Source organism: Malurus melanocephalus, unplaced genomic scaffold (genome assembly GCF_030028575.1).
Source record: "Malurus melanocephalus ecotype Western Australia unplaced genomic scaffold, MMel_1.1 scaffold_799, whole genome shotgun sequence".
Classification (NCBI taxonomy): Eukaryota; Metazoa; Chordata; class Aves; order Passeriformes; family Maluridae; genus Malurus; species Malurus melanocephalus.
In genome coordinates, this window is record NW_026624031.1 from 109255 (window position 1) to 137137 (window position 27883).

A 27883-nucleotide genomic window follows, 5' to 3' on the forward strand; every position below is an offset into this window, starting at 1 on the left:
CAGAAAGAAAAATGTGTAGGGCAGCCAGACAAGAATGATGAATAGAAATCTTCTGAAGGTTTAACCACAAATGCTCAGAAAAAAAAACAAAAAACCTGCTGCTCTCTGAACAAGGGTAATTCAACATTCATTGCAGAGAAATAATTTTAAATACATAAAAATATTTTTTAAGGTAAAATAATATATTTTGGAAAAATGCAGTTGCACTGCAGTTTTTTTTAATCTGCTACATAGCTGCATTTCATCATACAGATCATACAGATGGATGCAAAGACCAAGAGAAAACTGAAATAGAGTTGATGGTCTCAGTGCATTACACAGTAATTGTGTGATGGTTCTGAAAGAAGCACAAAGCATTACTTGAATAACTGATAAACACAGCATGTTCAATGGAGCCCTGAAAAATAAAGATATGTGTTACAGCTTTTTCAGTGTTACTCTTTTATTATTCTGTTCTCATCTTCTTCAGGTTAGTCTTGATTCCAGGGTGAGAGAAGTGATCAACAGAAACTTGTTGGATCCCAACCCTCACATGTATGAAGATGCCCAGCTCCAGATATACACCTTGATGCACAGAGACTCTTTTCCAAGGTTTTTGAACTCTCAGATTTATAAGTCTCTTGTTGAAAGTATTACAGGCTCTACTTCTGAAACTTAGTTTTAATTTTCAATCAAAATAACTTGATTTTTTTTTGGGGGGTGGGGGGTGGGTGGGATGGAAGAAAAGCAGTTTAATAACATCTGGAGCTGGGTTCCTGGAGAACTACAGTTTAGCACTACTCAGGCTACTGTGAAGAAAACAAATATGTATTATGGTCTCTGTCTACATTTTTACCAAGGTCCTCCTTGCTCAAGATGGCRTGGGAGGGGATCAGTGGATTTGCCAAAATACATTTGTTTCACACTCCTTTCACCCTACTGCAGTCAAGATTGCAATGATGTATTTGTAGTTTTATGAACAGTCTCCTTGTGTATCCTCACACTGCATGTGCAAGGTAAAACTGCTTCACTTACCACTTAGTTGTTGCAATATTTAATCCAATAACATAAATTATATCTGTATTTAAAAACCTTTTTTTTTTGTGCAATACAGTCCTATGGTACATAGAAACAATTGGAGCAATCCAGAAAGAGGCTTGCATTTTTTAACATCACTAACTAAAAAGCCAATTTTTAAGGTGTAGCATTACTCTACATGCTCTACTGAGTACAATACACTGACTTTTTGAAGCCAATATTTCTGTGCAGAGAAAAAGAGCTATTTATTGCTGTTTATTTAAAATAAATCAAGCGGAGGATTCCTCTGGTTGTTCACTGCCAAAACTGTGGCATTTTCATTACAGAGTTTGCAATGTCAAAGAAAAAGAAAAATAAAAGAAGAAAAAAAAAGCACAAATCACTTAAAGGGATCCGTTTCTGGGTGAAACAATCTATGCGCTGATATTGTTTAATTGTTAAAAGAACAAAGATTTTCAATGTACATTTCAGATGTCAGATACTGTAATTGATTTATTAAAGACTAGCTATCCAGTTCTAACACTGTTGTATAATGTTATGTACTTCAGCAAAAAAAAAAAAAAAAAAAAAAAAAAAAAAAAGAAAAAAAAGAAATGAGAAACAACACAAAAAGCTTGATAATTTAGTTTTTTGAATAAAGAAATTTAATAAAAGATTGCCTACATGTAGCATTTTAGAGCATTTTAGAACATTTTGATGAATTGCATCTGGTCTGTAAAATATTTTTTTTAAAAGCTAAATCTGGTAAAAAATGTTTTTAAATGAAGTAATGTTTTATGAGGTGGCGGGTTAAAGAAGACTTAGCTTTTGACCTCATTGATTTTGAACAACTCCTTGAAAACAAGGGGTTTGGAGAGTAATATTAAACCAAACTTCAAGGGCTTCTAAACCCAGAGATCTTACCCAAGCAAAATGCCTATGGAAACACAATGGGTGTCTTTCCTGGGTAAAGAAATCTGTATTGAGCCCTTAATCAGAGCTAAGGCAGCACAGTACTCCCATCACTTGGCTGCTATGGTGTTTTTAATACGTGTTTGCTTGGCCTTTTTATCAAAAATGTCCAGTTTCAGGACACATTTTGATGTTTAAAGGGACAGTGATTTGGAACTTAAAAAAAACCATCTTCATACCTACCATATACAAGCAAAATGAGAGTTAGCATCCCTCATAAACTGCTAAAGATATACCAAGAAGTGGCTCTGAATACTTATTAAATATATATATATGTTTGTGTGTGTGTGTATATATATATATTTAATACTGACAACCATACTAAGACTTAAGAGCAAGGTTCTTCTCACTTACTTAGGACTAAACATGGCATAAGCCCATTGCTTTGGATTGGACTGGAAGGTCTGGCAGTTGCATCCTTGAGTGGAATCTGGCCCAAACRCAGTTGGCTCTGACCACTCAGTTACTTCCTGCGGGCAACCTCCGGTGCCGACTTTGGCGGGAGCTGCTGCTGCTGAGGCAGGTCTGCTGTGACACAGTAACTGGGAGGACACAGGTCTTAGTTTATCTTCTGGGGCTTATTTTTTTCCCTTTGTTTTACTACCTCTCATTTTCTTAATTTATTGAACATGCTTCAGATAGCAGGTTTGGGGAATTTTTTAGTCATTCTTTTTACTTGACACCTGTGTGCTTTTTTTGGATATATATATGAACAATTTAACAAACTGTTTCTTAAACTCATTTGGTTTTGTAATTTATATAGAATTCAGGAGATGATTAAAAGGGCTATTCTCTATTCCCTATGCAAATATTTTAACTGTTGTAGTGTTTGACAAAATGGGATCTAAAACAAAAAATCTGAAAAGTGGGAAACAAATCTGTTTACAGTGGCATTGCTGACTATCCTACCATATTCAGCACTTTTAAATATTGTTATTTATGAAAATGTAGTTTAAATGCAAGACAAAATATTTATAAATGTTTCTTTTAATAAATACCTGTTTTGTCTGAAAGTGCTACCGTGTTATGACAACTTTATTCATGTTGGTTAGCTACTTACCATTATGAATAAAATATTCAATTATTATACTGATAGAATACAAGCTATGATGTTTACAAATCCTGAGGGGGGAAAATTCACTGAGAAAGGACTGCCTCCTTCTACTGTGAAATATGTTAGAAGAAAAAAAACTTTCTTGCTTTTTTCCTAATTGGAATTTAACTATGGTCTACATATGTCTAGTATCATTTGACTAGTTATATTTACTTGGTACTAAACATATACAGCATCATATATGTATATATTTACATAGTGTAATTTCAAGTTGTTGGTGTTTGAGGCACAACACATTTAGTGCACACATCTAAGCAATGTGGAAGAAACAAAACTGCATGCATAACTCTCGACAAATGTAGACTTGAATATTCTTAATGTTATTATTTGATGGTGACCTGCTAGTCATAATCTATCTTTATAAGATATTTCACACAGGCAGAAGTTCTTGTCAACATAGACAAGTCATCTTTTCAAGACAGTTTTAAAGCTAGATGTGCAGGCCCTAAAATATTACCTTGATTTCTAGCATAAGATTCCAAAATCTGTATTTGGAAACTGTGACATCATTTTGAAATATATTACACCAATCTTCAGTGTAATACTGCAATGAAATCACGTTCAAAAATTATTGTCTAAAATCCTCCATTGGGAGGGATTTAAAAATTGAACATAGTATGTAAAGTTTATTTCTTGGAGCAAGTGCTCATATTAAAATGCTTACTATRCATTTCATTTATCAGTTTGGGTTTCCCAAATTTTTTTATGACAAAAATGGATGTGGTCCAAATGGACAATAAGTCACAGCGTAACATGATCTCATTGCCTATCATACAGTTCTTCAAACAGAAATTGTATAACAGTCAAGCTATTAAACTGATTTATTGTGCATGCAGTGTACAATACACTTTGAAAAACTGCCTAAATACACTTATTCTATAGCTTGGAATAAAATAAGTATGTATTTAACTTGTATTTCAGTTTTTCATGAGAATGTATATAGCAAGTGCACTACAGAAAGCGARTTATGTTTTTGTCACTTTTGCCTGGTGTTTCATATTTCTGTCCAATAGAGCCTAATGCCAAACAGCAASAAATAAGCAGAGCACTTCTGTACCCTTTCAGTTTAGGCTGAAACTGAATCAATATTGTGTTACACATGTTCAACTTAGCTGTTTACAGTCAGCTTTCACATAACTGAGCTTAAAGTAGTTTGGGGTACCCAGGATAAAGCAAAACCCACAGCAGTATCATGAACATTCAAATTAGCCTGAAGGCACRTGTGAAATGAAGGAGACTAGAGATTTGATGGAGAAAAGACAGGTCAGTGACATAGTGACACAGTGGCTGGGCTGCAACCAGCTGAAGCATGGTTCTATGGAAATGTGGCCATAGTATGTCCAGGTCCAAAACCAGTTTATGAGTCACTTGAGTACCTCTGGAGTCCACATAGTCCATTTTCAGGACAACAGAAAATGGACACAAACCAGGGTTCAGCTAGCAATAGTTATTCTTTAAATTAAAAGCATGCTGAAGTGCTGCTAGGCTGTGGTCTAAACCGAGCAGATAAAGGAGACCTACCCTCTATCCTCAACAGCCAGGGTTTAAGATGTCACCTCACGCTAAACTTGACTCCTTAGGCAGCAAATTCAATTACAAGGAGCATATGTCTATGGAACCAATATCTAAGGTCAGGTGCCGGCTTTTTCAGTAAGRGCAGCTTGCTCGACTGACCATGCTGTGAACCCACTGAGGAAGCCACAACTTCCACACGCAGTAGTGCTTGCAAAAGCCATTTAGCAGAAATATTCCATACCACCAATTCAAAGGCAATCAGAGCTGATACAAGTTTCTAACTTTGCCAGCTCTCTACACCTCAAAGACTAAAGCTCACATTTCCACCATGTCTGTGAGCCTGCTCCTGGCATGGTTGACCCAGCCAACAGAGCCTGAATCCTTATTGAAGCCAGTAAAGCAAGAAATTAAGGTTGCACATTGACAGACAACAGCAATGGCTCTTCCAAGTTGAATTGAAACATGTATAACTACCAATTTCCACACAGGACTTTCCTTGGCCTATAATGCTGTTTTTTTAAGAGACCCAGGAGTAGCACTGTAGCACATCTTGAAACTTGAACAGAGTGACAAGGGTCCAGTCCTGTTCCCCAATACCCTGAGTACATTTGGAGTGACAGCATCGGCCCTGTTCAAACATGTCCTGAATAATTCTGCCAGCAGAACAAGTGATGTTGGTGGGATAAAAGAACAAAAATCAGCCGGCCAAACATTTGACAGCAACAGTGTCTGCACATTACTTTAACATTAAATCAAACGTCAGGTTTTGCCCCTTCCTTTATCTGTGAACTCACTCTATGGAAATACATTCTTCTCATTTAAAAAAAGGGATAGGATTCAGGTGATTCAAAGGCTAACCATCAGTCACTGACTCAAATTAACTTTTTTTTTTTTCCAAAACTTTATTTTAAACTACCCCTTACTCTAAATTTCCTGAGTYTTCTATAGGTCTCTTCACAAGCTGGACTCTTTCACTGTTACAAAAAATCAAAATAGTTTGTCTATTAAAGCATAAATTTGGTCATTGTTGCTTTATCCTTCTGGAAGAAGACTTCAAAGAACTTCATGGGCAGGCAGTAGTGGATGCAAGGGAAGCTTTKGGTGGGTGGGATTTCATAAGAAAAGGCCTGGGATGTTTGTCAGTGCCAGACAACTCACACAGACTGTACATTCTCCATAAGAGTCTTCAAGTGTGATTTTTATTTATAAATTATTGATGCATTGTATTTTGCCAATACACCTTATCCAAACAGGTGCATTTAAAATCATAGGGAAATGTTTTGCATTAATTTTAATGTTTCATGTTCTGCATAGCAAATTCTCACATTGGCCTTTGGATTTTCATCATGCAACAAAAAATTCCAAGTCTTCTTTTCTGACTACCCAAACTACTTAGGCTTTCAAGAATGACTCTTGCATTTGATATTACATTTGTGAAAAAAAAAAAAATTACTAAAGGAAGTTACTGTTATTCCAATAGCGTAATTTAGTTGTAAGGCATGATTGCCTACTTCTGGTAAGACATGAACAAGGACAGAAGAAAGGCAAGGACACAACTCTCCAATGATTGTAATATAAAATATTGCTTAAAAATTTTTATGGATAGTCCCACATTTTTGTAATAAAGTATGTTCTTCAAAATGTTTTGCGTTTAGCCAAGAATCTCATTAATGGTGCTATCTAAACCAAGGCTAATATGCCCTTGGTGTGCACATCAGGAGGGATTTGTCCAGATCATCCCACAACACCCATCACATTCCAGTTACTAAATGGCTGCATCCTCACTGCCTTCCCACTTAAAACTTTGATGTAAAACATTGTACTAAGATCTGTATTTTGTAAATGGGCTGTCTTTTAGACTCACCACTAATCTCTGATGTGAAGGCCCTTTCAGTTCCCCTTTTTTGATCTCTGGACAATTMATTTCTTTTCCTCTAAGTCCTTAATTTTGCTCCTCCTTTCACTGTTGGGAGCATCCTTCCTCAAGTATTTGCATGTTCCTTCTCAGGGTATTTTAATTCTGTAGATTTCTTCTGCAGGGAGAGGAGAAGGTCTGTAAGATTAACCCGGATAGCCAGAGCCCCAGCTCACACTTCCCACCAATCTCACTTTCAGCCATGCAAACTTTAAACCGCCTCAATAAAAACCACAGTAACCCCGAGGCTCTTGCTCAGAAGTCCTGCTATAAGCTTGGGGTATGGAGGATGTGGTGGGGTTTTGAGGTTTTTTTGATTTTTTTTTTTTTTTTTTTTTTTTTATTTAGAATGCCTTATCGCCCTCCCTCCGGAGCCTGCAGGGGGCGCTCAGGGGCACCCGGCCGGGGAATGAGGCGAAGCCCCGCCCCTCTGCTCGTCCCGCCTGCGCTGGCCAATCAGAGCCCTCCCGCCTCGCAGCGGCGCAGCCCGAGCAAAGGCAAGCCGAAACCCTTCGGCCGTTTCCGCCGGCGGAGCCCCGACAATTTCCGACTGCGCACGAAGTCAMCGTCGAGGCTCTTGGCAACTTCCGGAAACACGGAACGGAGGCCACCGAGCGCGTTCGGGTGTCTCCCTCACGGCAGTGACGCCCGGGCCACAAGAGAGCGGCCGCGCTCCCACCCCGGCCGGACATGCGGTTGCTCTGGCGAGTTCTCCGCGCGGCGCAAAGCTGCCGGGCCGCCGCGGTGCCCTCTCGATGCCTCCTCGGAGCCGGATGGCCGCTCCCGCCCCGGCGCGGGCTGATCGCGCGGCCGGGCCTGGAGGAGCTGTTCGCCGCGCCCTCYCTGCGCCGGCTGCTGGAGGAGCGGGCGCGGGGCGATGGCGGGGCGGCGCCGCAGCTTGCGGCRCGCGTGCGGCGGCTGCGCGACAAGGAGCGGGAGCTGCGCGACACACGGGAGCTGGCGCAAGGTGCGGCACCAGGGGCGCGGCGGGATTGCTCGGCGTAGGTGACGTCACCGGGGAGCGGCCCTGAGGGGCGGGGCGGAGGACTCCTCATTTGCATGCGCTGGCGCGATTTGGGGGGCGGGCGGAGGACTGCTCATTTGCATACGCTGACGCGATTGGCGGAGCGGCCTCGGGGGCGGGCCGAGACCGGCGCGTGGCGGCGCGCACCTGCCGGGCTGGCGGGTCCGCGCGCAGGGGGCGCGCCCCGGTGGCGGGAGAGCGACGCGCGTGTCACCGGGTTGGGGGGGGTGACGGTGACACACGTGTCTCCCTGGGGGAGCCCGGGGCGGTCTTTTCCGGAAAAGAAACCACCCGAGCAGAGGTCAAGGGTACGAGTGAGTGGAGAAGGTACTTCCGCCGGCGTGGGAACAGCTGATACYGGGAGAGCAGCTATTTCATATAAAACAAAGCTAACTAAACAGGAAAAGAAAACTTGCGAAGTTTTGGTGTTTTGTTGTTTTTTTTTTTTTTTTAATCCATCTTTCCCTTGCTGCCAAGACGGCCCAGCCCGCCTGCCTATCTCCGTTTTGGCAGTCACAGCACATAAATGTGCTATCTCCACACTATAATTTGACTTTGTATTGTGCCAGAAGCTGCACATTTTTTTTTCCATTCCCAAATAATGGAATATTTTTTTACTCRGAATCAAGCTTGATTTTTGATAGCAGTTAGGAAAGCAGAATGCAATAAAGAGTACTTTTWATGTCAGCAAGCATTCGTTAGATGATTAAGTATTCACTAGAACTGTAGTATTCAGATTTTTACATACAATGATAGGGGTATTAGTCCTTTTAACAAAGGGTATTAATTGTGAAATTGCTGTGTCTTTAAATCCTTCATGTTTCTGGCAGAAAGTAGTTTTGTAGAGCCACAGTATGGCTGGTGTTGGAAGGACCTTTGGAAATYGCTCAATCCATGCTCTGTTCAAGCAGGGTCACCCACACTTTGCTCWGGATTTTGCCCAGTTGGGTTTTGAGTATCTCCAAGGATGGAAATTCGCAACCAATCTGGGCAACCTGTGCCRCTTTGACCACTGGCACAGTAATTGGTTTTTTTTTTTTCAGTTGGCTTGGGTTTTAGTTTTTGGCGTTTAAGTGGACCTTCTTTTTATTTAATATTTTTCTCATGTCTTATACCTGCACAGGATTAGAAAACAATATGTACTTAGTATGATTCTTTACAGATCGTATTAGTAATTTGATTTTCTGATAGGTTGGTGTGTTTGGGGGTGTGCGTGGTAGTTTGGTTTTGGTTTGGGTTTTTTTTTTTTTGGTAGCATAAGTTCTTCATGTGGTTCTTTTTTCAGAAAGTTTTCTCAGAATGGCTCTGGTATAAGTCTGGGGATTAACCATGCTCAAATATTCCAGATGAGAATGAAGATTTCCGGAAGCTTGCAGAAACAGAAATYGCTTCCTGTGAAGAAGAGATAGCTGAGCTGAAACAACAGGTTAGATCCCCTTATACAGCCTCTCTTTCCTTGCCATTCTTAAATTAAAAAAGCCAAATTATCTTTTTTGGGGTGTTGGAACTAGGTGATAGTTAATGCCACTTGCAACCCAAACCATTCTGTGACACTTGTCAAGMTGTATGTGATGAATTCTTCTCCCCTGTGTGCTAGTTATACTCCTCAAATAGTGTCTGTTAGCTAAGGAAAATGAAAAAAAATTAGATGCCATAAAGACATCCTGTTAGCATGTGCCTATTTGTACCTGAAAATATTTCTATCGAAATATCTTTTTAAGTAGGTGCTATAGTTTGTCTTGTCCGGGTGTACTTAATGGATGTCCAAGGCTTTATCCCTTGGAAACATTAARCTTACATAGTATCACTTAGTAATCAGTGTGGAAAAAATGTAATACTATGTGACTACATTAGGCTACCACTTATATAGATGTTACAGAGTATCTTTTATTTAAGCGAAAAGATGACGATGTTTAGGTAAACAGACTGTTGAAATGTTTAGGTAAACAGACTGGTATGGTCACTTTCTTTATTCTTCTGACAATACAACAGTCACTTTATAAATACCTTTTGTGAATATTTATTATTCTGCTAAAAGAAGTCATCATCTGTGGAAAGAAACCTCACTAAATGCTAGTAAAGGAAGAGGATTGAAAAGCATTTGCAAATCATTCAGAATTTTGATCCAGCATGCAAAATTTTGATACAGTTTTTTGGGGGCTTTGATGTATCTTGCTTCTGCAGATAGGCACTTCTTTTTAAAATAAAAAAAATGAATAATACATATGAGTTGTTGTTGAAGGACTATGCTGAGCATCAATACCTTCTTAGCTCTGCAGTTGAGATGGAATTAAAGGGGAATCTGATTAGAAGGGAGATATTCAGTTGTTTTGCAAGAACAGGCATGTATCCTGTGGTTCATCCTCACAGTGCTGCTGATGAATTAAAAAGTTCTGTGAAGTTCCATGGCTCTCAAGAGAGGCCTGTGTAGCTCCTGTGACTGTGGAGCCTTCCTGCAATGCAGCAYCACCCCTGCACGCCTCTGCCTGGATGAAGCCTGCCCTCAGGGCAGGAGAACACAGCCTAGATCAGTTACAGACTTTTTTTGTACTGTCTCGGTGGTGGATAGCAGTGTCAGAGAGGAGTCTTAGCTGGGTGCTTTTGTATTCACAGATAGTGTTGCTTTTGATTCCTTCAGAAGAAACAGATGAGAGTGATCTTATCATGGAAGTAACTGCTGGAGTTGGAGGGCAGGAAGCCATGCTGTTCACCTCGGAGATATTTGATATGTATCAACGATATGCTGCTTATAAAAAGTGGAAATTTGAAGTATTAGAATACTTTCCCAGTGAAATAGGTTAGTAATGAATATACCATAACTTCTTAATTCAAGTTGAAACACTCATTCATACAACGGTTTAATTTCCTAAGTAAAGGAAGCTAATTTGCATCTTAATTTTAGAAGTGGAGGATTGTTTTCCTCAGCTTCTGTATTTGAGAATGAAACACTATTTCAGAAATACTATTAAAATACTAAGGTACTACAAAGAAAACTTACCTTTTAGTAATTTGATTTTTACATTTTAAGACTATTGAAAGATAAGTGCTTGGCAGAAGGAAATTTAGAAAGTAATATGGGTGTGTCGGTTTAGTSYTTTTTTTTCAGAAATAAAGATTATGTGAACTTYRTTTGACTACASTGTTCTTMGTTACCTAATGTTTAAGTGTTTATAGATTGGTTGGGTAGAAGATTGAAAATCTGTTTATTATTATGGATCTATTGGCATAGAAGAATCAGTTTTATTAAAGCAACTATTGAAGTTTAATCTAAAACTTCTTAAATTTATTTGTAATAATATCTCATATAAGGAAATGGGATATTTGGATGTAACTCAGCTTTAACAGCTCTTAAATTTTTTATTAATATTTGATTTTTTAAAATGTTTGTAAAATGTTTGAATCATTTCCTTCAGAGTTCTTTTCAAATRTCTTATTTCAAGTTCATGTTCATCAGCTCAGGCTCCCTTCTAGAGTAGCTCACTCCCCTCTAGAGGTCTGCTAATGATTCAAATTAATATACTTCTTTTTAATTTTATGACACTTRAATTCTTTATTTTCTATTATCTAGATTTATTAATATTAATAAACTTTYTGTGTGGTCAAGAAGTCATTTGCCATGTAAACTGTTCTTACAATTTAAGTGAAGGTAGGGATGAGAAGCTTCATATTACAGCGTGTCTTGTTGCTGAAAGAGCAAAGTCATGTTCCTCCCCATTTATGACCAGGCAAACACTTTGCCAGGACCTGAGCCAGTTCAACCTTCAAAGCCAACAGAAATCTGTTTACTTTGTGTTTTTAAAAGTAAATGAAATAAACGTTTTACAGGTTAGATGGGTGTAAACAGAAAAGGGGAGGGTCTGGATCCACTTTTTTTCACATACTAGGGGGAGAGTTGCCCTTTCCGTTGGGGTAAGACTTGGGTCAGATAAATCCCAGCAGTCACAAACACTTCACCTTCAGAGCATAGTTCCACAGTCAGCTTAAGCAAGGGCTGTTGTACCTTCCTTCTAGCTGTATTCTTTCTCATATCTAGTTGTATATTTTAAAATGTGTTTTGCTGAGGGCCCATCTGTGCACTGAAATTAATGTTTAGTAAGGTGGGATATAAATCTTGGGAAAAATAAAGGCACCCCTAGCTTTTGTCAGCCTCTTGCAGTGTATTTTTAGATTTTGTATGACCATGTACTATCAAAACAGATGCTGCAAATTAATTGGGAGGTAGGGACACTATGCATGGCACAGCCAACGAAATGGACATTTCAACCCTCAGGTTCAAAGTGTCTGTGCTGTGCTGAGTAAGAGAGGGGGCTAAGGATGCTGTGACATTAAGTTGTTACATCCTACCTAGATTCCATTTTTATTGATTGCATAAGCAAAAGCAAGGTCCTACCTTAAAATGTTGAATTCCTGAATTTGTTTGGAATGTGAAAGTGAGCATGGGTGAGCAAGGTGAATGTTAAATAAAGCTGCAATAAAAAATAGGTTACTGTCCACTCTTACAGGACTTTATTGACCTACCCCAAGAGATGCCACTGTGTAAAAATAGTGTGATGACTCGGCACACATGTTAAAGCATAAACACGTGTCATTATTTATCCACTGCCTGTAGTGGCAGGCAGAAACACAGATGTGGGATTTTTCCCCAATCCAGATATAAGATATATCTTGCCACATAAAAAATGAGTGCAAACTCATTTGCTCTGAGTAAATCAGATTTTAGAATAGAGTGGCACATTGTAAGGGGCAAACACATAGTTATCAGGAGCTAGCTATAGGCCTACAACATATCTGCCAGGGTAAAGGGTTTGTCAAAATKCCATTAGGTTTGGCTGCAGTTCCTAATAAACCTGTGTTGGTAATAGTTGATCTGAAGCAGTATGATCTAAATACTTGTCATTTGAACCAGTTTYTTGGTCGTCTTTTTCTAAGCACTGATGGCACACATATCACTACAAATTTTAAAAGCAGGACAGAAACGATGTGAAAGAGAAAGCCTAAACTGCCTCTTCCTCTCTTTCACAAACATGACTGTAAAACAAAATATATTTCAGTAAAGTTTTGACTGAWTATYMAATTTCTGTAAAGTAAAAACATTTRCAAACCTTGTYCATGGAGGTGAAAAATRTGGCATGTCCCTRGCTGGTGATTTTTTCCTCCTGCAGGACGTTTTCAGATTCTATATTGTCTTCACTTTGATTTTTTAAAAAGATGTTGTTTTATGCCTGTGGTTGAGTTCCTTAGTCTGAGAGATAGCCCAAATCAGTATTTCTGAGAARTATGTGTCTCTTTTCCTCACCTGTRGTTTCATATYGCAAGACWTAACGAGCAATACTCTTTCCAGGYCACCTGTGTCTTTAGTTATTCCCTTGGCACACCATCCACTGTGCTGAGAATGGGATTTGGGAACTGAGCTACACTAAAAACAAAAGTGGATGAAAAATTGTATTAGTTTATGGTGCTATCGCTTTTCTGTTCCTTGACTTACACTGCACACCTGCAAACAAGCATGAGCAAGAATTTCATAAACTAGTAGAGCAACAAACTCTTTCTGTCATGAAGCCGTGATTATACTGGGCTTTGCTGCCAAGTTCCAAGCTGTTCAATGCTTGTAGATGTTGCTGTCAAGTGTTTTGCTGGAGATATTGGTAGGAGGTGCAGGAGCTGGTGTCCTGTTCTCTCCAGAAAATGAAAATTAAATTGAAAGGAGAAGGTGACACATGAGTAGATGCATAGAGGAAAATGGATAATAAGAGTATGAAAAACACTTCTCCTTTAGTTATAATGAGCTGTGTTTTTTTCCCAATGAATGAACTAACAATAAACAAAAAATATGTTTCTGAAAGTGCCTTTGAAAATTTGACCTTTGTGTAGAATGACTGCTGGTGTTAGAGTTTTACTATGTTTTATGATTTTGTGTGTACATGTATGTACATTGTTCATAGACAAAATTTTTATGTATATAAAAAAATTAGACTCTATAAAAAGAATTTGACAGTCCTTTCCTTTTTGAGATTATGTGTGAGTAAATATGCATGGCTTTAAGATTTTTCTTGCATTTTTGGTGTAATTTTGCCCAAGTGTTTAATTGGTAAATTCATCATTTTAAGAAACAAGTGCCAGTGATGTGTAAATACTTTATTTGAAATATAACAGCATAGTACCAACAGTTCTTATTAAAGGTTTACAACTGTTTTTCTTCTGTRTTTAAGGTGGCCTAAGACATGCAGTAGCCAGTATAGCAGGTGTTGASGCTTACAAATACATGAAGTTTGAAGGAGGAGTGCATCGTGTWCAGCGAGTACCAAAGACAGAAAAACAAGGACGCATTCACACCAGCACAATGACTGTTGCAATATTACCCCAACCCACTGAGGTAACATTTATCTTTTAGTATAACAGACRTTACCAGGAGCGATGTTTGATACCCAAGTGTTTTCTGCTTCTCTTGTTATCCTCAAAGAYTTTTTTGTTTTAATTTTAAACTAGGTTGTGTTTTTAATCACAGGGATGAAATAAATAATTTCTGTCTTTTCTCATAATCCCAATGTCCAGAAAGTCACTTACAGTTTACTTGACTATAACTTCGAAATTCACTGTGACTCTGTCTTGCGTGTTTTGAAACTACATTTTCTGCAAAGTAATAAAAGACTGAATCATTTTACCAGGCTCATAGATACTTCTTTTAGCACTGCCTCTTTCCCAATTTTGTAATGTCCTCACTCTATTCTAAAGTATATGGGTGATAATTCCATCTTGCTATATTTGCTTAGTTAAAAACARTGGGCTAAGAATTAAAGCTTTGTTTTGATCTTCATTTCATGTTGACCTAGTAGATTGTCAGAGATGCTCCTTCCTGCACTTTCTTGAAATTGTCTTGCTCCTTCYTCACAGAGACTATTTCTCCACTCCAGAGCCATAAAAGGGATTATCTTCCATTTAAAAACCATSTGATCGAGCTCAAATATTGGTTAGCTCTGATGGAAAAGGATGCAGAACTCAGAGAAGAGGGAAATATAAGTGCTAAGGAATGGTTATGCATTAAGTTACTGTTTGGCAGATTTCTGGGATTCCATCATGATGCATTCCAACCAGATTACATAAACATATAATATGTTTATAAGAGGGTGTAAACTACTATTCATAAACGTTCATAAGTTTGATCTTGTACGGATGTGCCTTCTAAAATAAACTGACTGTGCATATTTGATATCTGTCTAGAAAGAAACAACATAAAATACTTCATTCCTTTTTTTTTATCTCCCATGGCAGATGAGGCTGCAAATTAGTCCAAAAGATCTACGAATAGAAACAAAGCGAGCTAGTGGAGCTGGAGGCCAGCATGTCAATACCACAGACAGTGCTGTACGGATAGTTCACATTCCAACAGGTGCCTAATTTTTTCCTTAGTACAAGTTCTACATTCYAAAACTGCTGTTAGAATTTCTGTTGAAACAATGGTTTTATTTTCAAACCAGGGCTGAAAATTTCAAAAATTTTCTACGATTGTAGAGCAGAGGTTTTATGTCATTTTCATTGTCTATTCATACTACTCTAAATGCACCATTTTGTGCCCACTCCAGTTTTTTACAATGAAGACTACTGGCTTCAGTAGGTAAGCTATCCATTTTGCCATTAAACATGATACTCTAAAAGCATCCAGATCAGTGCCTGTCAAAAAGTTAGATTTAAGCTTTCAAATAATGAAAATGACACTGAAAAATGGAGTAAGTCCACATCTGATAGTTTGCATTTTCTTGACTAGTCTCCAAAAGAGAGATTGCTCAATTTCCATATYAAAATGTTACTTTTAATTGCAGAGTCTACTCAGGATGCCAGCTCCCATTTGTCTGCTGGCTCSTTTCCCRTAGATGATGCACATAATTAAGAGGCCCATACCTCTGTCTCAGGTTAGGAAACATAGCAGGGGGGATAAGATACACCCTCAAACACTACCTGATTTTAGCTGTCATATGGGGGCTTTTTATTGCCCTTCCTAAGCCTTTTACTTCCCTTTGAGCAATCCACAACAACCTTCTTGACTTTCATTGCATTCTAACTTTTCCTGTTCTCTACCACAAACATTACTCAGGCTTTACGGCCTCAGGTTAAGTGCTTTTTATCTTCATGTATSCAGATTTTTGCCACACATTTCTTTTTATTTGTTTCAAACATTAATCCATTCTGCACTTATTGCATCATCTTAGTAAAGCAGAAGGTAAGTAGTGGGGAGGATAAAATTCTGTTCACTATATGGTGACAAAAAGATACTCCAGATTAAAAACGTTTTTAATTGCCTGCATGTTTGGATGAAAACACAACAAACTAAATCMAGCAACTGATCTTAGTTTTTGCTGAAGGCAGTTATTAGGGTGTCATACAGAAATCTGAAAATGTATTGCAAATTTTTTGCAGTTGTACATAGTTAACAGGGGAGTTCATACCTCACCCTTTCTCCTGACTTTTTCCTGTTCCACCTTTCCCTTCTTCATTCCTTTGATCTCTCTTGCCTTAAAATTGTCCTGTTACTTCTTCTATTTCTCTCATCCTAAATGTTTTTATAAATCTTTGCCACGATCCAAAATGTCATTTATAAATAAGTCTTTCAGAAAGTAATACTATGCAATCTTATAAAATCATCCTCTAATATTATGAGAGCTATTTAATAAATCCATATAACAACTTAGCTTGTGCTCCTTTTTTGGGCTGTTTGTTTCTTATATTTGTGTGTTTTGGGAAAAAGCACAGCCTTTTATTTTTTTAAATAAAATAGTGCCCACTTTCTAACGTTCTGGTCATATTCTATACACTCACTATCTCAGGTAYTTTACTGTTCCTTAAATCCTACRTTTCCTGGAACTGTGGCCAACATTWACGAGTATTCATGGTGTCTTTTATGAGTCAAATCACATCACATATCTTTTATTTCATTATCCATCTGTTGTCCAGGTGAATTAAATTTCCACTGAATTAAATTTYTTGACTTCTGGCATGAAAGACCTGTACAAGTTAGCCCACACTTCTCTCCCAAAATGTATTATTACTCATTAATAAGCCTGGACTTTTACATTCCCAGTCCAAAATRTATGTGGAAGAAAGAAACAGCCTAATGTAACATAATAAAAATMTTCAAGAAATTGCAGAACTCTTTTAGTTTGTGTTAATCTTAAGTGCTAAATGTTTCGATATTTTTGGCAGGGATTGTGTCTGAATGTCAGCAAGAAAGATCTCAAATTAGAAACAAAGAGAAAGCTATGCAAATGCTATGTGCTAAACTATACAATGCCAAACTAGAAGAAGAAACCAAAAAGAGAAACAATGCTCGAAAGATTCAAGTAAGTTTCATTTAGTTGTGATGTAATTCAGTACAGCCATATGTTTTCAGGGTAACCCCTTTGCTGAACTGCAAGTAGTAGATGGAAATACAGAGCAACAGGAGCCCAGGAAGGACTTACATGAGGCCAAAAAAAGGTGACAGAATCGTAGAATGGTTTGAATTGGCAGGGACCTTAAAAATAATCTAGCTCCAACTCTCCTACCATGGGAAGAGATGCCTTCCACTAGGCCACTCTGGAGAACAAAATTTGTGGAGTCCACAGGCTCTCTCAACAGCAAAATTACATTTTACTTCAGCAAAAAAGGTCATATATTAGCCAGATTTAAAATTTCAGTAGTATGTAAATGCTAGAGAYCCAGTGAAACAAACTAGATTGCAGCATGAAGAACCAGAATAGTATTAGAAAAAAACAAATAAAATTGTTCTTCTAAATGTTTGAGAACAATTACTACAACTGTTGAAGTAATCTGACTACTAGGTAACTGTAACAAATTTTGTATGGTCAAGGGAAGAAGAAAAATTTGGCTTAGTATACTTAATCAATATTTCATCATTTTTGTAACATGTTGATAAACTGATTTCTTCTTGTTCAATAGATTGGTACTAAAGGAAGATCAGAGAAGATCAGAACATACAACTTTCCACAGGATCGGATTACAGACCACAGAATAAGCAGATCAGTGCATCATGTTGAGTCTTTCATGCTAGGTGAAGAAATGCTTGATGAAATGATACAAACTCTGAGAGAATACGCTGATTATGAATCTCTAATGGAAATTATTTCAGAAAATGAAAAAAAKAATTCCTCCTGAACATTGTTCTTTCTCAGGTCATTACAATAGATGTAGAGCTTGGTCTGCAGAGAAGCTTCTTGGAGCACCACCTAGAAAATGGAACTTCTTTTCAGATCATGAAAAACATCGCAACTTGTTTCCTCCTGACTATTAAATTATTTTCTTACTTGCTGAATAAAATACTTCATTTTCTTCATATGAGACATGATTGCTACAGCAGTCCTTTTGAAAAGTAAATTTGACTGTGCCAGAAGTAACAGCAGTTTTRAACTTTTTCTACTGAGAAGATGCTGATACACCACTCTCAAAAGGTATGCATGCATTAAAAAAGGAGTTGTTTCTAGTTCCAGTTTTCATTTAAACTGTAGCTTAAGCATCTGTACAGTGTCAAATAGCTTATTTGAGTGAACAGAAAAATCCTGTTTTGTTTAAGTGATTGGGAAAAAGTGATAAATAAATTACCTCACTCTACATATCTGCATATTTATTAATCACTTATATATGTCATGGGAGAGGGAGTCAGAGCGTATCTGTCATATTTTCATGGCCTTCTGGGCCCCTCTTTATAAACACAAAACAAATTTAGGAATATCGCTTGTTCCAGAAAAAAAAAAGCTGTGGAAGCCAAGTGATGAATCATATGGATTGTTTTTGGAATTAATGTTTCTGTTATTGAGTCAAAAATTAAAAGAATCGTTACAATATTGTTTAGCTGATATTCTACTATCCACTTGACTACAATTTCTYCTTTATGTTTTTAGTTGACTCTCCAAGATACTGATTTTCTAAAGGTTACATGCCATGACTGGCATCTTACTGTTTCTGTCTATTTAACAGTGTCTCAAAACATTTGATACCTCTATCAGCTTTGTTTTCTAGTAAACACTGCATGGTAACTGTGATTAAGTTCCAGATCTTCTAATTAAAGATGCGTACATTAACTTCAGATGTAGGAATGTCTGTGTGCATTAGACAAGGCATACGTATTTCCTGTTGGTAAGCATGAGACCTAGGTCTACATTTACGAGCAGTATTACACTCCTGGCTGACACATAAAAAGTAAAAATAAATATTGACTCATTTTTTKGGGTAAAATAATAAGATAGTGAGTRGAGGAGAAACTAGGACTTTATTCTTACCAGATCAGTATGGAAGACTAGAGAGCACTTGTGACAGTCCCACYGACTTGACTGAAAGCCATGCTCTTTTATGCCAAGTGATAGATGGAGTTTGCTATTCTTTCTCACTTCAGTTTCATATTCCACCCGACAAATAAGAGCCATTAACTGAGTCTTCGTACTGCATTACTGCCTGAAACTTAGATAACTGTTTAGGTCTTTGTCACCCTAGACGTTCCCTGATGTTCTATCTTATAGCCTGTCTGGCCAGAGCCTGCCTGGCTCTCAGCCTCCATATTGTCATCTGGCTCTTGAACAGACACTTGGTATGTTGCTGCCTTGCAAGTGACCAGACTCTGATCAGTGTGAGAAAAACCAGACATCCTGTGCTTCTGGCAGGAGGCTGACAGAGGTATTCCAAGCCTGGCATCTGACTGTACTGTGCAAAGAGGGACTTCACTGTTCTCTTTGGCCTGTCATGGCAAGCCTTACTGTGTAAACTTGAAGTCCCCTGCTTTGCACTATATTATTTTTAATGCAAGGSATGTCGTCTCTGCAAACACAACCTCCCTGAGGTGTGAGCAGATTGCCTTTCCAGCCGTGCAGGGATCCCTGCACTGGTGTCCAGTCAGCCTAGCTCCCAAGTAGTGCTCCTACTCACTCTGCAACTACTCGTAGTGTTGGTCATATAAAATAAATACAGTTCTTTCATGGGGAGGAGCCCAGATCCACCACCAGACTTAAATCACAGAATGGATCAGGCTGGAAGGGACCGCAGTGGATCGTCCAGTCCAACCTCCCTGCTTGAGCCTGGTCCTCTTAGAGCACATGGCACAGRATTGTTTCTGGGCGGTTTTGAATATCTCCAGTGTGGGAGAGAGTACTTCCCCGGTAGASATGTTTTGCACTTTCGGAGCGTGCCAGAGCGATGGGAAGGTGGCATGCGCATCCACTTTAAAAAGCAGACGCAGATGTATCCAGGAGCTAGGCTGCGCTCAGGCGCGTGTCAGTGTCTGGACGCGGCATCGGTGTCTCTTTCGGGACGGCGAGCGGTGCGGGGCCGGAGGGCGGGAGGAAGGGGCGAGCGGTGCGGGGCCAGAGGGCGGGAGGAAGGGGCGGGCGGGAGCGGCCGCCGCGCGGGAGCCGGGACCGCGCCACACGCGTCCCTCCCTGCGGCCGAGGAGGGAAATCGTGGGGCCGGGCCGGCTCCGCCCGCCGCGCCGCGGATTGGCCATCTCGCCACTGCCCGCCGCCCATTGGCCGCGTCCCGCGCCGTGCCTCCTCGCCATTGGCCGCCGCGGTTTTGGATACCAAATTTAAAGTTTTTAAAAAGCGCCGGGCGAGAGCGGCCGCGCATTCACTGCCCGCGGCGGCGCTGGCGCGTCTCTGCAGGTGAGCGCGGCGCGGGCAGCGGCTCCGCCGGGACCCGCGCTGGGGCTGCGGGCTCCGCGGTCAGGGCTCCGCGCTGGGGCTGCTCGGGGGCGCAGGGGCTCTGCGGTCAAGGCTGCGTGGTTAACGCGCCTTAGCTGGGGTGGCGGGAGCTGCCGGCGGACGTGGTGGCGGGACTGTGGGGGTGACAACGGCGCTGCGGCGGGACCAGGGGAAGTGGGGACGGGGATCCTGGTGGCCGCCCCATCCCATCGCCCTCCTCAGCCTAGCCCCGCAGCTATCCCGCCGGCGGGACGGGATGGGATGGGATGGGATGGGATGGGACGGCGATGCATGAACGGCCGGGGAGCGCTCCGATCCCGCCAAGGGCTGCCTGGCTGATCCCAGCTAGATGCTCGCCACACTGGCGGGACCGTGTCCGGGCCGCGATGGGGACCGCTGCTCGGCTCCCGCCGGCGGGCAGTGGTGGGCGGGGAGGCGCCGCGCCCCGCTTCTCCCGCCCGCCGGGCCACGCCGTCCGAGGGGCATCCCCCCCGCGCCCTCCTGCCCGCTCCAATACCAACATTTTGGGGGGAATCCTCCAGCGAGGGGGAAAGGGGAGACCCCCGAAGGCGCGGGGAAAAATTCCCGGGGCTGTGGGGCACGGCGGAGCCGGGACCCGGTCTACCTGCATCGACCCGGGCCATCTTGAGCGCTGGGCGGGAGCAGCCTGACATCGCCGCGGGRGCCCGCGGCTGAGCCCGCTCCTCCGGGGATCGGGGCAGGCCCTGGGGCACCGAAACGTGGTGGGGAGAAATTGTCCAATTCATGTAGATTTCAGCCCAAAAGCTTCTCTGCCCGCTCGCAAGGAAGGGGAGGCGGGAGAAGAGGAGGCTTTGAAAGGGGTTGCGCCTCTTCCCCCAACTCACACGATACAAAGCCATAAATTTATTTGTTCCTTTTTCCCACCAAAAGTACCTACAAAGAAGGAACTTGTTTCTCTAAATCGTTCATGCAACACAATTTTTAATGCTTCTTTTCAAAACTGCTGGAAGTGCTTAAATCCTTTAAAATTCTTACTCAAATGGGAGATCTTCTATTTCCTACGGATTGCAAAGCATGCTAAAAATTATTTTCCCTTTAGATTTAACAGGGGAGGCATGGCCTTCTTCTCCCCTTCAGCTCTCGCCCATCCCCCCACAATTGTTAATATCGATAGCACCACATTTCACGGGGGAGGGGAATGAAACAGGGCAAGAGAAGCTCAATTTCCTTATGATATATATCGACCTCCCACCCTTTAAAAATCATGCTTGTAAGTACCTTCATTTCACTCCAACCATTGTTTAAGGATGGCCACTTTTCTTTGTAATTCACATGTAAGCACTGAGTTTTTCCTGTGCCACTCAGCCTCCTCCCTTTTCAAAAATTCCAGATATCTGGCTAAAGCAGCAGCATTTCCTCTGGTTCTGGGATGCAAACTTCAGGCTTCTCTGGTCTGCACAGGCCTGTGGTCACTCGTGGACCTTCTGCCACTGGTGTCCCTTACAAGGACCTCAAATGTCCTATGTTGCTACCTTTAGGGTAGGAAGTGGAAGCAGTAGTGTGTCTCATCTATGCTGTTGGAATGGTGACCAAGTGAATCACCCAGTCAATTTTCTTGCCCTAGTTATATGCAGCATAAAACTCCAGTTTTTGAGAATATCTTATTTAATCAGTGGCTGTTCAAATCCTTAGTTCCACTAGTTGTATTTTAGACGCTAGAGGGTCAGTTACATAAAAGCATAAATTCATTGTGCAKAAGGGAAACATGGTAGAGTCTTCATAAGAAAAAGAAATTGTGATCTAGTTTATGCTATGTTTTAATACTGCCCTTGTTTCTTCTTGCAGGATACAAACAACAAAATGAAATCAAACCTTAATCGCTTTTGCAAAATGAAGCGTGATTTTGATTGTACATCTCTTCGTGCTGGGTTTACACCACTGAAATGTGCTGTGGAGAAAACAAGACTGGAAAAACCCTGCCCCTTGAATTATGAGGAAGGCTTTTGTAAAAACTGTGCAGAAGAACATCAGAAAACACTCCTTAGTGACTCCTACCATGCAGCCACCAGAAATCTGGGTCTTGAAGATGGAGAAAGACCCATACATAACAAAGAAAACAACCAAATAACCCAGACACTTGATGAAGTTATCTGTGAAATGGAGGGAATGGAAAGCAGTAAACTTAATGAGGACAGTGGTTATTCCTCTATATTAGGTACTCAGTATGCTGATGCTATAGAACATGARGATAGTTTACCTTTGGCTGGGAATCTCTGTGGCACACCAAAACATTGTCTCATGAAGAACCAAAACCAAGAACAGTTTTCAAAGAAGACACTATTGCCAGTAATCCATTATGAAGAAGTGATTTGCTCAACTTTGAAAAAAAGTGGTAAAAGAAATCTCAAGTCTTGGGCTGCTGTAGACAGAATTGTTTCTAGGGGAAAGGTTGAACTTTGTAACTTAATTGGAAAGAAAATGGGACTGGATAGAATAGACATTCTTGCTGAACTCTTCCAAAAGAACCTGAAGCATGTATTAGCAAACATTTTAAGGCATCTCAGCGASATGGATTTAGTGAAGTAAGTATATTGATGTCATTGTATTTGATTGGGAAAGGAAAAAACATAATCAAAAGCCTTAATGTTTTAGATATGGGGTTTGTGACATTTACTCAATGTTTAGTATTATGTGTTAAAGTATTAAAACATGAATTGACAATGTAAGCCATGATACATATGGAGAATTTATCTTCTCCCTAGAAGGCAAATGAAAGACTACAACTTTCATTTGAACTATTCTATCTTTACATGAAAGAAGAAGGTTACAGTTATTCTTGCTATTCAGTAAATCCCATTTCTAGGAGGCAACTGATATGTTTGTACTGTCATTGCAGTTTTGCCAAAGTCAGCACAACATGGCAGAAGATTCTACAAGAAGATAAATGGATTTTCCAAATGTATAGCAGAGCTGTGAAAAACCATTCTGTAAGTTTCTGCACTAACCCATCACTGTTTTTCTCCTATTTCAGGTCTCCTCCTAACCTTAAGAGATCACAGAAGAGTTACTTAGATTGAAAACTGTCACTGGAATGTCTTGAGTTTGTTCTGTTAGCCRGCCCTATCTCAAGTGTTACTAGTGACATCAGTGATCCCAAGAAAGGTTGACTGAGAAGGCGAGCCAAGGATAGATGCAGATGTTCTTAAGAGCTTCTCTGTGTTACAGGGAAAGGCAGGAAGCAGAGTCATTGTCAGCACAGGCCACTGGACAACCCCTAAAGATTCCCAGCACAGACTTGCTTGCTTCAGCATCCCCATTGATCCAGAAGGGACAGAGACTACGATAAACCTCTCATTTCTTGAGAGATAGTGAGACAGACAACAAAGCCAACAGTCTTGGGATCTGCTACAGTATCCCACATTGAGTTTGAGTTTTATGTAGTATTTTACAGTGCTAGACTGTCGGGTGAAACATTTGTATACCACTGAATATTCATCCCATAAAGTTTGATTTCTTCAATGCTATTTTATGCTTTTTTGTTTAACGTTAACTGGAAACTTGGAAAATTAATGGGTGGAGTTTATTTTTCACAAAGAAGTCTTCAAGCACTCCTGTTCACTGTAAAGAATTGGAAATACTAATTTTTCCTTTAAAAATTGTGACTAATAGGTTACATGCTCTGCCTAAATGATTAAATGTTGACATGAAAATAGGATTATATARTAGAAGATGATTGTTTTGAACCAGGAACTAGGGTCCTGTTCTATGTATTCATAACTGAAGTGACTGTGAAAGTTATAAAATGAGTAATGCTCTTTGGTGTGATGCTTTATTATTGGAAACCAGGAGGAAGGATTGAAAATTACTTGACTTCTATTAAACAAAAAAAACAGTATCAGGTAAGTTCTCAAATTTAAGTCTTTGTTTTTCTTTTTATCAGAATATCATTAAAGCACCAGAACATGCTGCAACAAGAGAGTAYGCTGYCTGCAGAGTATCCTTAGCTTCCATYCAGAAAGCAGCCCCACCAAAAAACTTGAACAAAAAAAGCACCAGATCCAAAGCATCTAAGAATCACAGCAGGCTCACCGAGTTTTCTGAGGTAACTGGTGATTTCCAATAATCTTTAATTTGTCACATGTTTTCTGGCAAACAACCACCTTGTAAAGCATATTTTTGAAAGTAGTGTCTCCACTTTCAAGTACTTGCAATTTTTATTATATGGCTGCCAGATTTTGCTTAGTTTGCCTGTTGTGTGACAATGTCAGAATTTAAGTGGAGAATATTAATATACTGGGTTGTTCAACATCATTTTTTTTCTTCTTAGGAATAGTTCTTACTTCCAATTTTTAAAATAAACAAGCAATGCGTATTTCTTTTAATCATTCTGTGGGTTTTTTTTTTTGCCAATTAATTACCTGGCATTAAAATTACTTTTTTTAACTACATATTTATGGTGTATCACACATTTGGAGTTTTCAATAACTGCCAATAGCCTGTTTCCTTTCACATTCTTATTTTTGTTAAGCTGTTGCATATATTTGCAATGTAGATATGCACCTGTATCTTATAAGACTTAAAAATGCCTATTGAAAATTATGGTTTATTAATAAGCAAAAGATTTTCTTAACTACAAAAAGATTTTGTGCTCAGGCTCAAAAATCTTATTCTGCAAATTGATGCAGTAAGAGAGGAAGACGAAATTTCACTGGAAAGTATAATCAAGATGCTGTAATACTACTACATAGGACTTCATAACCTCAGGCATGTAAAAGTACAACTGCTCCGTAGCAGTTTAAAATTTTATTCCTATGTGTATGTCTATACACAACTATATCATCATCCTTGAATGAGGTTTGGAAGATTCAGAAGCTATTTTCCTTACTACTTTTGATTTAGCCTGTCCTTTAACTTCTAAATTTTAAGAATTTTAAATTGTCTACCTCTATTCCAGTACAAAATGCCTGCAATTATAGACTGATTATTCCTGTTCAGTCTTCATCAGAATCTGATACAACAAGAATTAGGATGAATTTTTAATTTATCTCTGTACGTTAGGAGAAGTTATATGTCTTGTAGCACTTAGATAACATCAAGAAGTTTGGAGAGTGTTTTTACTCTCTGCTCATGATTTTCTGTGTGTGTTTTTTCCAACAGGCTGCCAGGAACTTGAAAAATACYGAAAGCCTTAAAGCCTGCCATCGCTGTGGCTCACCTGCCAAGTACGACTCCTATCTCCAAAGAGCAATGTGCAATCGTGAAAGCTGTGGCTTTGACTTTTGCACGAAGTGTATGTGCAGCTACCACAGCTCCAGTGACTGTGTGAGCAGCAAACCAGTGAAACACACCTCTACRCCAGGGCCACTTCCCGGGACTAAGAAAAGCAAACAGAATCTAAAGAGGTTATGATCCATCCCTCCCGATACAAATTGGCCAACACCCCATACAAGTTTTTTTTAGCCATCCATTCTATTGTTCCTCTGTTCTATTTCATCATGTTATTCAGAAGGGTTTTAAAAGCATTTCTAGGGCTGTCAAGTGAGGTGAGTGAAGCCCCTTTTAATGTMAAAATATGGGGGACACCAGATTTTATGAATTTTCAAAGGTTTGCCTTTGATTTTAAAATGTGGACATTCATTATACCATTTTCTCTGATGGTTTCTCTTATGTGAATCTTAAATTGCTTTCTCCTCATTTCTTCTTTCAGAAAGCACAGGTTTTCCTTCAACCTTTTCCAAGTTTAAAAAAAAAAAGTACTGTATGTTGGCTATACTGCTAAAAAATACTTTGACTTTTTTTTTTGAAATTGCAAGCTAATTTTAATAATTGTATATATTTGTAAATATTATTCATATTTGTCTTGTAAATGTGAAAATAAATTACTATTCTCAACAGCTTGGCTGGCAAATCTGGCCTTTCTATCATCCTAAAACATTGCTTCTCATGCTCTTTTCTCATGTTTTCTAGTATGTGCTTCTTAAAATTGTTAATTTAACRAAGTGCAAGTCCCCTGGGTTTGTGTAAAACAGAATCCATTGTCATGCTATATTCCTGCAGCTTACCTAAAGGCTCTTAGCAGCAATTGCCAATAGTGTTGGAGGTGCCAACACTTCCTTTTCATTTCAATGGAAATTTCTCAATTGGCTGAATTTATGCTACTGTTGCAGAACTAGCTCACTGTCAGTAAAATATTCCTGATCCTGTAGTAAAGGAAGGCAAGCTTTCCAGAAATAGACTAGTAATTTTGTGGAATTCTCTGGGGTGGGGTTTTTTTTTTTGCCCTTTGGTAAGTAAAAGACTGGGAGGACTACACTCTAGGTCCTGCTTCTTGAAYTCTGGTGTGCATGGAGACAGGACGAACGGGAATGGCTTCAGCGTTAGAAGAAGGTAGGTTTAAATTAGATATTAGGAAGAAATTTTTTACTGTGAGGGTGGTGAGACACAAACAGGTTTGCTAGAGAAATAGTGAATGCCCAGCTCCAGAAATGTTTATGGAGCTCTGATCGACATGGTTTAATGAAAGGTGTCCCTGTCCACAGGAAGGAAGTTKGAACTAGATGATCTTTAAGGTCCCTTCCAACCCACACCATTCTGTGCATTTGTGATCCTATTTTATTCTGGTAATTAGACACCACCATCTTGATACGCATAAAAACACAGTGAGTGCTAAGCTGAGCATACAGCTAAGAAATCTTATAGGTAGAAGTCTACTACAAAATTTTCATCTGTGTCTGCTGAAATTCCCGTGTCCCAAAGAGCACAGATAATGTGATCTGAACAGAACTGCTATTTCCTATAATGATTTTGCAAAGTAGGGCACAGGCATTCACTCTTGAAATAATACTGCATTGTAGGACACATTTTTGAATTAAAACTTGTCTGTTTTCAAGCRGAACGAGGTAAAACAAGTTTACCTTTTCAGATTTTTGACCTTGCTTAAGGGAACAATGCACTTTCTAGTGGGCTTAATGATTTCTACACTGCGTAAAGAACAGCTGCTCTTTTCCTTCCTTTTTTTTTTCCCTTTTCATTGTTAGCTGTAGAAATTTATCTGTTCATGAAGAATTTTGAGAAAAATTCCTTATTACCTCTCGATAAGAGGGAAGAGTTGAACTACATGGCTGTGRTGGTCACAACTACAGATGAACAATATGAAGAAGTGGACATTTTTCACCTGAGCAATTAGGGGCAACTGCCTTCTACCTGAAACCTTGCTGGAAAGGTCAAATTATTTGGATTAAAGAAGCTTTGACCAAGCTGTAAGGGATCTGCTACAAGCCCTTGTGGCTGTTTCTACTTGCCCAGCCATTTTTGTTTTATGTGATCCTCCGATCCTTGCCTGCCAGCTTTAATTTTAATCAGAATAGACATTCAAAACTGCAGCCTTCAACAGGTGGGTGACAGCTTCTTAAGGACCTTGATCTGTTACCAACACTTAAAATTTTCTTAARCAAGATTTCTAAAGCATAGGGATGTGTTGGGCTTACACAGCTATTTCTTCCTTTATGGTAATCCTGCCCAGCAGCTGAAAGCTTGCCCAGTAATACTGAGCACTGAGAATGAATAAAATCATGCATCACACTGAAAGTCACAGAATAGTTTGCCTCCTCATACGTAGTGAATGGTGTGCTGCAGGAAAAAAAGGGGTGGACAATCAGTGCCCACCCAGGAACGCTAGCATCTACTGC

At 39.8% G+C, this 27883-nt stretch overlaps 3 protein-coding genes across 4 annotated transcripts in view; all 3 read left to right on the plus strand.

Moving 5' to 3' along the window:
- Window positions 1–687, plus strand: part of RGS17 (regulator of G protein signaling 17) — a 68886-nt gene extending 68199 nt beyond the window's left edge. The window contains exon 5 of the mRNA XM_057385218.1: window positions 470–687. Within this exon, the coding sequence (XP_057241201.1) occupies window positions 470–658 (189 nt within the window). The 3' untranslated portion in view covers window positions 659–687. The remainder of the gene's footprint in view (window positions 1–469) is intronic.
- A 6389-nt stretch (window positions 688–7076) lies between these two features.
- On the plus strand, window positions 7077–18639 carry MTRF1L (mitochondrial translation release factor 1 like). 2 transcript variants are annotated; one of them, XM_057385216.1, is made up of 7 exons: window positions 7077–7479; window positions 8883–8962; window positions 10150–10333; window positions 13746–13909; window positions 14806–14923; window positions 16732–16868; window positions 17467–18639. In XM_057385216.1, the coding sequence occupies exons 1-7, from the start codon at window positions 7203–7205 to the stop codon at window positions 17680–17682; spliced, it is 1176 nt and encodes a 391-aa protein (XP_057241199.1). In that variant the 5' UTR covers window positions 7077–7202; the 3' UTR covers window positions 17683–18639. The 2 variants fall into 2 exon arrangements, with proteins under 2 accessions (XP_057241199.1, XP_057241200.1); XM_057385217.1 differs by having other exon boundaries at window positions 7422–7479; window positions 8822–8962; window positions 10175–10333; window positions 17467–18631.
- A 1485-nt stretch (window positions 18640–20124) lies between these two features.
- Window positions 20125–26007, plus strand: FBXO5 (F-box protein 5). Its single transcript, XM_057385215.1, has 5 exons — window positions 20125–20174; window positions 22041–22777; window positions 23092–23182; window positions 24136–24297; window positions 25353–26007. Exons 2-5 carry the CDS (start codon window positions 22056–22058, stop codon window positions 25602–25604), a joined length of 1227 nt encoding a protein of 408 aa, XP_057241198.1. The 5' UTR covers window positions 20125–20174; window positions 22041–22055; the 3' UTR covers window positions 25605–26007.
- The last annotated feature ends 1876 nt before the right edge of the window (window positions 26008–27883 follow it).